The sequence below is a fragment of the Schistocerca americana genome, chromosome 10 (assembly GCF_021461395.2).
Source record: "Schistocerca americana isolate TAMUIC-IGC-003095 chromosome 10, iqSchAmer2.1, whole genome shotgun sequence".
Lineage (NCBI taxonomy): Eukaryota > Metazoa > Arthropoda > Insecta > Orthoptera > Acrididae > Schistocerca > Schistocerca americana.
The window spans coordinates 153673090-153683785 of record NC_060128.1 but is presented as its reverse complement, the minus strand read 5'-3'; the positions used below and the strand labels follow the sequence as shown (position 1 = coordinate 153683785).

The window sequence follows — 10696 nt, the reverse complement described above, 5'->3', positions numbered from 1 at the left end:
GCGGGCTAATTTTAGCACCAGCAGATGTCTCCCTCGAAAATAATCAACTTTGGATTCTACACATTTTTTCGTGTGAAGCTTATTTTTCGATTTATTCTGGTTAGTGAACTTAATATTTACACTCTGTATATAAGGCTGGTAATTAGTACATTCTACTAACTATCGAGGGACGTATTCTACTTTTGTGCGCGAGATATTTGGAAGATGCTGAGCTTATAGCTCTGAATTTTTATAGGTTCAGAGAAACATGACAGAAATGCATCCTTCCAAACATGCACCGGGTCCTGACATTCTGCAGACAGATACAGTTGATGCAAATGACCAGCAGAGCCGACAAAGAAAGTCAGAAGATGGTAAAACATGGAGGTATGTAGCACCAAATGAAGAAAAATAGAACGAAGCAAAGGGACACACAACAATATAAGGCAAGCAGAGATGTCATATGAAAACGTATAGGACCATCACGTGCATCGTGTAAAAAGTGTTTCGAGCGTATAGCGAAGAAGGTAAGCAATGCATATTCGGGAATTTGTGGTATCGCTTTTTTGCCGTGATACACAAAATAGGTACCTAGAAGGTCGGTTACGGTCCAAAAGTGTTATCCGTGAAAGGAATTTTTAAATTAGTGTTTTTGAGGTACTTCTCAGTAATGTTTCGTTAAGTCGTCTAGCAAGTAAACGTTAGTAGGTCAATGGTAACTCACGTTAAGTCCACTCGGCTTATATGTAAACAATGTTAACTAGCCATTGATGAAACTTTAAGAATAGAATTATAGAATTTACCTTTTTATATTTGGAAATTAGTGGTAAGGTCTTTTGGGACCAAATTGCTGGGGTCATCTGTCCCTAAGCCTACACACTATTTAATCTTAACTTCAACTTACGCTAAGGACAACACACACATCCATACCCGAGGGAGGACTCGAATCTCCGTCGCGGTTACCGTTTTAAGAATACGTCTATACGGTAGATACATGTGAAAACAACGACGCATACGAATAAAAATATTACACTAAGTGTACGTGCAATATATTCTTACCGAGAATTTCTCGAAATTTTACTGCGTGATTTCTCGAAATAACCAAAATTTCGCTTACCATTGTTCACAGCCGACGTCTTCGTATGGATAAACAAACTTCGTTTACATTCATGAATGGTTCTCTCTCTACATACAGTATGGCAGCAAAGCACGCACAATGCACCATTTCGCCAAATATTGGTGGGGGTAGATGGTGATGTACAGTGGAATGTATTGTGTTTGATGCTGTCTTCTTGGGATGTGATTTCTTTTTCTCTCTCGGTGGGTTGATTTTAACAGAAACGGGAATCCACTATTTGTAACGAACTGCCGAGGGTTGCTCGAAGGTCGAAATGAAACTGATGGAGTACGAGGTTCTATACGCTTTAATTACAATGCGTTCATGGAAAGTTATTTTCTGACTCCTCATGGACGCCGTAGGTACAGTCCTGTCTTGAAAATTTATTTGCAATCCTAATTTCTCCTTTCTCTTTCCTTGTGATACCTTGTATGTAATGTTGCCAACTGTCTATCCATGTTTTCCATTCTTCTTTGTTTGTTTCTTTCTTTGTTATGTGTGTGTGTTGTTTCATTAATATTTCACCATTTAGTCTGGTTATGTGCAGTATATTCATCAGTCACATAGAAAATGCATTCTTTGATAAAATAATCAGAAAGACAAGATGCAAAATTCTTTACTGGTAAAGATTTGTGGATGATATAATCTGTATGGTAGATGAACCAATAGAGGCAATAAATGAACTTCATGCAGACATAAATATTATACATAAAAATATCAAACTCAACGCAAAAAAAGGAATGCAAATACGAACAGAATTCTTGGACATAACAGTACACAGAGATGACTATAACCACAGACTTGACATTTACAGCAATAGACACGTTATACATACCACATCAAATAACCCAGGAAACTATGAACTAGGAGAACGTGCTGGAAGGTAATGCCTCCGAATTTTCTGTGTGCAAAGTCTTAAAGCTTTTTAAATACTGTAAAACGTTGTTAGCATTCTACATCTTTATCCTCCATGTCTACTTATTTGTTTCTCGACATAGTCACCTTGGCGCCTAACTCATTTCTCCGAATGACATACCAGTTTGTTGATATCGTCACTGTGGAATGTTAAACTTTGTTGACGGAACCACAGCCTCAAATCTGGTTGCACCGCTTCATCACTATCGTGAAGTCTTCGAAGGTGTTTTGCGACTTTAATGTATACTGTAGAATTTTCTACTGGAAAGAACAGTTTCTCTAATAAGTTACATTCATACCATTTGTATTCGTACAAATGCTCTGCTTTCTTTTATCCAAAAAAAAAAAAAAAAAAAAAAAAAAAAAAAACCTTGAAAATGCCTTTTGTCTGGTGAATCAGATTGCTTAAGAATTTGGGAATTATGATACTGAACTCTATGTATTTTAGACTGTCGCCGAAGTTACTGAAGGTGTCCGTTGGGAGTGTCAAGTACACAAACGCCAAGAAGATCCAAGCGGCGGCCATTTTCGTTCACTCTCAGTTCAACGCAGCCACGATGGAAAACGATATAGCAGTCATCAAGGTGAGTCACACTTCCTGTAGACGGGATGTTATCAATCTGTCACGTATTTCTCGAAAAACGAGACGATAAAATGTTTTTCTCATTAGTCATGATCTCACTGCATAATCTTTCCAATTTTTGACACTCTTATTGAGTTTTGTGTCTTTTTTTTTGGGATGACACCGATGTCAAATACGAGAGTTAGTCAAATGGAAACCTTAAGTTTGTAATAAAAAACCGAAATTTCGCGCCGTTTTCCTGTAAGTTGGTAAGCATGCTACAAACAGCGTGCAGAATAGACTGTAGGTGCACATGCACACATACCGTCGCAGTATCAGTATAAAGATGGCCGCCCCACTTGCGACTTGCACCAGGGAAGAACAGCGTTCTGTTATTCGGTTTTTGCGTAGTGAAGGTGTGTAACCTATTGACATTCATCGACGAATGAAGGTTCAGTACGGTGATGCATGTTTGTCACAGCAGCAAGGCTGCGAATGGAATAGGAAGTTCGCAAAGGGTGTGACTTCAGTGGAAGATGCTCCTCGTCCAGGTCAGTTGTGACTCCACAGAACATTGCAGCAGTTGAAGCCATAGTGAAGGAAAACCGTCGAGTGGCGCTGAATGACATTTCAGCATGTTTACAGATTAGTCATGGGTCAGCACACCACATTGTGCATGATGTGCTCCAGTTTCACAAAGTGTCTGCAAGATGGGTGCCACGGCAGCTGACTCCTGAAACGAGAGAACGACGTGTTGATGCTTGTGAAGAACTTCTTCGGCGCTTTTAACAAGAAGGTGATGACATTCTTGCAACACTCGTTACTGGGGTCACAAAACCTGGGTTCACTTCCACCAACCGGAAACGAAGAGAGCGAGCAAGGAATGGCGCCATTCCTCATCACCAAATCCAAAGGAGTTTCGAACAGAACCGTCAGCAGCGAAGGTTATGCTGACTCTCTTTTGGCACGAAAAAGGCGTCATTTTGGAGCATTACATGCCTAGAGGGACCACTGTCACCAGTGCATCATACACAGATCTACTAAAAAATCATCTGCGGCCTGCAGTCAAATCAAGGCGACGTGGACTGCTGTCAGCAGGTGTCCTTTTGCAACATGACAATGTAAGGCCCCACACTGCCCGTACAACAGTTGCAACAATCACAGACCTGCATTTTGAGTGTCTTCCTCATCCACCATACTCACCAGAACTTGCCCCCATGTGATTCCCATATGTCTGGACCACTCAAAGACGCAATGGGTGGAAAGAAGTTCCGTTCTGATGAAGAGGTACGCTACGCCGTGCATGAGTGGTTGCGTGGATTACCAGAAGAAATTTTTTCTAAAGGAATTTATGCACTGTGTAAGCGTTGGAGGACTTGCACTGAGCGTGGGGGAGATTATGTTGAAAAGTGCTACAGCTTTGTACCACTTCTGCACAATAAATAATATTTACAGAATTATTTACGGTATTCATTTTACTCATCCTCGTACATACACACCTGGAAATTGAAATAAGAACACCGTGAATTCATTGTCCCAGGAAGGGGAAACTTTATTGACACATTCCTGGGGTCAGATACATCACATGATCACACTGACAGAACCACAGGCACATAGACACAGGCAACAGAGCATGCACAATGTCGGCACTAGTACAGTGTATATCCACCTTTCGCAGCAATGCAGGCTGCTATTCTCCCATGGAGACGATCGTAGAGATGCTGGATGTAGTCCTGTGGAACGGCTTGCCATGCCATTTCCACCTGGCGCCTCAGTTGGACCAGCGTTCGTGCTGGACGTGCAGACCGCGTGAGACGACGCTTCATCCAGTCCCAAACATGCTCAATGGGGGACAGATCCGGAGATCTTGCTGGCCAGGGTAGTTGACTTACACCTTCTAGAGCACGTTGGGTGGCACGGGATACATGCGGACGTGCATTGTCCTGTTGGAACAGCAAGTTCCCTTGCCGGTCTAGGAATGGTAGAACGATGGGTTCGATGACGGTTTGGATGTACCGTGCACTATTCAGTGTCCCCTCGACGATCACCAGTGGTGTACGGCCAGTGTAGGAGATCGCTCCCCACACCATGATGCCGGGTGTTGGCCTGTGTGCCTCGGTCGTATGCAGTCCTGATTGTGGCGCTCACCTGCACGGCGCCAAACACGCATACGACCATCATTGGCACCAAGGCAGAAGCGACTCTCATCGCTGAAGACGACACGTCTCCATTCGTCCCTCCATTCACGCCTGTCGCGACACCACTGAAGGCGGGCTGCACGATGTTGGGGCGTGAGGGGAAGACGGCCTAACGGTGTGCGGGACCGTAGCCCAGCTTCATGGAGACGGTTGCGAATGGTCCTCGCCGATACCCCAGGAGCAACAGTGTCCCTAATTTGCTGGGAAGTGGCGGTGCGGTCCCCTACGGCACTGCGTAGGATCCTACGGTCTTGGCGTGCATCCGTGCGTCGCTACGTCCGGTCCCAGGTCGACGGGCACGTGCACCTTCCGCCGACCACTGGCGACAACATCGATGTACTGTGGAGACCTCACGCCCCACGTGTTGAGTAATTCGGCGGTACGTCCACCCGGCCTCCCACATGCCCACTATGCGCCCTCACTCAAAGTCCGTCAACTGCACATACGGTTCACGTCCACGTTGTCGCGGCATGCTACCAGTGTTAAAGACTGCGATGGAGCTCCGTATGCCACGGCAAACTGGCTGACACTGACGGCGGCGGTGCACAAATGCTGCGCAGCTAACGCCATTCGACGGCCAACATCGCGGTTCCTGGTGTGTCCGCTGTGCCGTGCGTGTGATAATTGCTTGTACAGCCCTCTCGCAGTGTCCGGAGCAAGTATGGTGGGTCTGACACACCGGTGTCAATGTGTTCTTTTTTCCATTTCCAGGAGTGTATGAGACATGGTATCTTAAGACCACTATCTGGTTTGAGTACAATCTCAAGAATACCATTAGCAGTTGCGTATAAAATCTCCTCGTTGTTCAAACAGCGTGAAATCTGCGTTAGAACTCAAGCTTTGGAAAGTTATGACCACCTTCTTCGTCAGAACATGATTGTCTGCTGGGTGTGAAGTTTGCTTCAATTATAGTGACTCATTGGTTGGATGACGTGTTGGAAGTAGCATCACCCGACCGCTTGAAGGCCACTATAAAGGGAACACAGGCTTCATTCACGGCAGACAGTCATCTCCAGACGAAGCAGGCGGTGGAAATCTTCGAAAGCTCGAGTGCTAACTCCGATTTGACGTTGTCTGTATACCGATGAGATTTTATATAAGAATGCCACATTTATTTCAGCACTTCACTTGCACTTTTAACTGTGGTGGTTCCACCTAGTGTTTCCGTCCTGTACATCAGAGCAAAAATTGAGGTCGCGCTGCACTCCAAAAGAGTCTGATCGTATTCACTGAAGTTACAACGTGCTTAGAGAAGGGTAGAAGTGTCCAGGGGGCGTCAACAGTGTGACGATTGTCATGAACGTTGTCCTGTCGCTTACCGCATAGTGAAATATCGTTTTCGACCGTGAAATGTGTGGGCATCAACGCCTCAAGGGAAAGAGTAGTTGAACTGATTCACCTTATGCCACCCCCTGAAGCCTTTTCCTGTAGATTCTGAGTAGCGATGCGCCTCAACTCTTTTCCTCGGCCGTTTACAAGAAAACCGCGTGATTTCAACGCTGGATGTGATGGTCCATTGCAGAGGAGTCAAGAGAAGGAGTGAAATCTGTGTAAGAGAGGGGGTAGGGGGGGGGGGGGGGTTGGAATGGAGTCCAACGACCTTCCCATTGTATGACACGTCTCAGAGCACCATGCTTTTGTACCATTATAGAGGAAGTCTGTACGGAACTATGCGTCAGACTTCAAATTTATGCTTCGTAATGGAAGACAATTATGGTGTTTCGGAAAAGCGTCCCATTAATTCATCACAAACTAGAGACAACTTCCCCATTACAGAATCAGGTTAGACGTAGTGACCTAGACCCACTACTGTTTACAGATGACCTGACACATCACAAGTTGCGACATTGTCGCGAATAAAACAGTGACCCGTATATACAATAAGTTTCCTTTAATTTACGTCTATGGTCAAAAACTTTTCGTTAACGGATTACCAGTTTCGCTTTATAATGACCATCATCAGATCTGTTTTGTAAAAACAAAGTCCTAACGTACTTCCACTGTGGCTGCAGTACATTAGGACTTTGTTTTTATAAAACAGATCTGATGATGGTCATTATAAAGCGAAACCGGTAATCTGTTAACAATAAGTTTGTGACCATAGACGTAAATTAAAGGAAACTGACCTGATACTTTTTGCCACATGCGAGGATGATCTACACAAATCGTGTAATCTACAATCAACAGCACAGATGTACATCAGGGAGATGTCCCTTAATAAAATGAGAATTGTGGCTTTAATCGGGAACGATCACAACAGAATCTAAATCTTAACAGGTGACACAGTCCTCGATAAATTAGCAATATTAAAATGTCTAGGGTGCAACCCCAGCTACATTCAAGAAAACGATGTGCATCACAGAATCACAAAGTTCTTCACGAAGTTCATAGGACTAATAAGTAAGATCTTCTGACCATGTCTTATACAGCGGCACACCAAACTCAAACCATACAACATTCCTCTTGAATTACAACAGATCTTGGACACTACTTAGAGATGACGAACGGAGAGTAATGAGCACCGAGATGTAGTTCTTGACAAGAACAGCTGGCTACACACTATGGGACAGGAAAAGGCCTGGTGACATCCTTAAGGATCTCAAAGCAAAATCAGTTCTGGAACCCACAATGAAGACGTAAAAACACGCAGTACAACACTACAGAACATATTGGAAAGACCATGTACTGGTTGGTTCTTATTAAAGGTTCATTGTGGACTGTAATTATCGCATGGCATCGAAACTTGGTAGAAATCCGAATACGTTAAGGCAGAACCGATCAAAGCTAGAAAACGTTAGTTCATGTTTTGGCCACCAACGGCAAATGTGGCACTGTACAGCATCTCGTCGACTCTCCACTGCTCATATTGAACAAACTGTGTAAGGGGAAGTTAATAATAAACTCAACATAATACCCGTCTCATTTGTTTGACCTTTCCTGCCCACGTCCCAAAAATGGTTCAAATGGCTCTGAGCGCTATGGGGCTTAACATCTGAGGTCATCAGTCCCCTAGAACTTCGGACTATTTAAACCTAACTAACCTAAGAACATCACACACATCCATGCCCGAGGCAGGATTCGAACCTGCGACCGTAGCGGTGGCGCGTTTCCAGACTGTAGCGCCTAGAACCGCTCGGCCACCGCGGCCGGCGGGCCCACGTCCCGTTCCTAATCCATTACATACGGAAAAATTTCTACACATCTTTCTTACATTCACTTCGCCAGATTTGCACCTGGTAACCTAAACTCGAACTAATTTTTTTCTAGTGTCAATTGGTTCTGCATTAACACCTTGGAATATCTACCAAGTTTCGCTGCTATACGATAGTTTCAGCGCACCTCTTTGAGTAGCTGCAATTTAATTGAAACCACCTAGTACTTGGATGGAGACTGGCCAATTCCCCAATAACACTTTAAACACCAACCGAGAGGCAGAAGAAATTAGGGAGAGGGGCAGAGATCTGACAATCCACTAGGCCTAACAGCAGATACGAACAGGGAAAAGTCTCTGTACAAAATCTTATCTAGGGTGGTCAAGATGAGTTTCCTCCAACGGCCTTGCCACGGTGGTAACAGCGGTCCCTGTCAGGTCACCGAAGTTAAGCGCCGTCGAGATTGGCTAGCACTTGGGTGGGTGACCGTCCGGTCTGCCGAGCGCTGTTGGCAAGCAGGGTGCAGTAAGCCCTTGTGTGGCCAATTGAGGAGCTACTTGGCTGACAAGTAGCGGCTCCAGTCACGATAAGTGACAACGGCCTGGAGAGCGGTGTGCTGACCACATGCCGCTCACAAGGGAACCTCCCCATCGCACCCCCCTCACATTTAGTTACACGTTGGCACAGTCGATAGGCCATGAAACACTGAACACAGATCAATCGAGAAAACAGGAAGAAGTTGTGTGGAACTATCAAAAAAATAAGCAAAATATACAAACTGAGTAGTCCATGCGCAACATAGGCAACATCAAGGATAGCGTAGACTTAGGAGCGCCGTGGTCCCGTGGTTAGCGTGAGCAGCTGCGGAACGAGAGGTCCTTGGTTCAAGTCTTCCCTCGAGTAAGAAGTTTATTTTCTTTATTTTCGCAAAGTTATGATCAGTCCGTTTGTTAATTGAAGTCTCTGTTCATCACTCCCAAAAAAGTGATGAAAACATAAGAATTTGTCACATAAACTGCAACAAATGAATGCAACAGTTTCACAGTCGCACAGTTTTCGCCGTGTTCTGTCAAAACATATGTTTTTAACGTTTTCAAATTTTTCCGTGTGTAGACCGGCAAATCCTGCATACGTCCAAGCAAATCTGAACATGTCCTGGAATTTTGGAAAGTGAAGTTGATTATGTGTGAGTGCCTGAACTTTGATAATTGTCTGAAAATAAAAAATTAAACTTTTCACTCGAGGGAAGAATTGAACCAAGGACCTCTCGTTCCGCAGCTGCTCACGTTAACCACGGTACCACGGCGCTCCTCAACTCATACTTTCCTTGATGTTGCCTATCTTGCACATGGACTACTCAGTTCGTATATTTTGCTTATTTTTTTCATAGTTCCACACAACTTCTTCCTGTTTTCTCGATTGATCTGTGTTCAGTTTTTCAAGGCCTATCCACTGTGCCAAGTTATAACTAAATCTGAGGGGGGTGCGATGGGGAGGCTCCCTTGTCAGTATCCGCATCCGGTGATGCCTAAGGGCTGAGGATGATACGGCGGCCGGTCGGTGCCGTTGGGTCTTCAAGGCCCGTTCAGACGACGTTCGCTTTTCTTTTTTATCTAAAATCATTAACAGTAGTTGGGAAATAAAAAGAGAAACTGAGTGAGGGATTTGATGTTTTGTCCCTCTGCGAATTCCGCTGTTGCAGCTGAAGCAGCTCATCCCAGTGGGGGAGGAGGTGCCGGTGTATCCGCTGGCGTTGGCACACAGGAGTCCCGCCCCCGGCACGTCATGCAACGTCAGCGGCTGGGGCGTCACCACCTTCGTAAGTCACCACTGCTGACACTTGTCAGCCTAACATCTAGAACTGTGACCTAGTATTTCTGCAGTGAAGGAACTCCGTGAAGATAATTTCTATTTTGGCTGGAGCCATAGTCATGGTAAATTTTTTCAAACATTCTGTAACCATTATAGGTGGGGTACACATCTTTTGTTAGCACTTCAGTAACTTTTATAACAAGGACTCTACAAAGATTTTATTTATATTCGTCAGTTACTATGCATCTCAGACCATTTTTTTTTTAATTGGTCATCAGTCTACTGACTGGTTTGATGCGGCCCGCCACGAATTCCTTTCCTGTGCTAACCTCTTCATCTCAGAGTAGCACTTGCAACCTACGACCTCAATTATTTGCTTGACGTATTCCAATCTCTGTCTTCCTCTACAGTTTTTGCCCTCTACAGCTCCCTCTAGTACCATGGAAGTCATTCCTTCATGTCTTAGCAGATGTCCTATCATCCTGTCCCTTCTTATCAGTGTTTTCCACATATTCCTTTCCTCTCCGATTCTGCGTAGAACCTCCTCATTCCTTACCTTATCAGTCCACCTAATTTTCAACATTCTTCTATAGCACCACATCTGAAATGCTTCGAGTCTCTTCTGTTCCGCTTTTCCCACAGTCCATGTTTCACTACCATACAATGCTGTACTCTAGACGTACATCCTCAGAAATTTCTTCCTCTAATTAAGGCCGGTATTTGATATTAGTAGACTTCTCTTGGCCAGAAATGCCTTTTTTGCCATAGCCAGTCTGCTTTTGATGTCCTCCTTGCTCCGTCCGTCATTGGTTACTTTACTGCCTAGGTAGCAGAATTCCTTAACTTCATTGACTTCGTGACAATCAATCCTGATGTTAAGTTTCTCGCTGTTCTCATTTCTACTACTTCTCATTACCATCGTCTTTCTCCGATTTACTCTCAAACCATACTGTGTACTCAT

The 10696-nt window shown here is 44.4% G+C and overlaps 1 protein-coding gene across 1 annotated transcript in view; it reads left to right on the top strand.

The window, feature by feature from the left end:
- The first annotated feature begins 247 nt into the window (after positions 1-247).
- LOC124552319 (anionic trypsin-1-like) overlaps positions 248-10696 on the top strand; it is a 68885-nt gene continuing 58436 nt past the window's right edge. Inside the window, exons 1-3 of the mRNA XM_047126592.1 lie at positions 248-366; positions 2460-2595; positions 9626-9742. Coding sequence (XP_046982548.1) covers positions 248-366; positions 2460-2595; positions 9626-9742 — 372 coding nt within the window. The remainder of the gene's footprint in view (positions 367-2459; positions 2596-9625; positions 9743-10696) is intronic.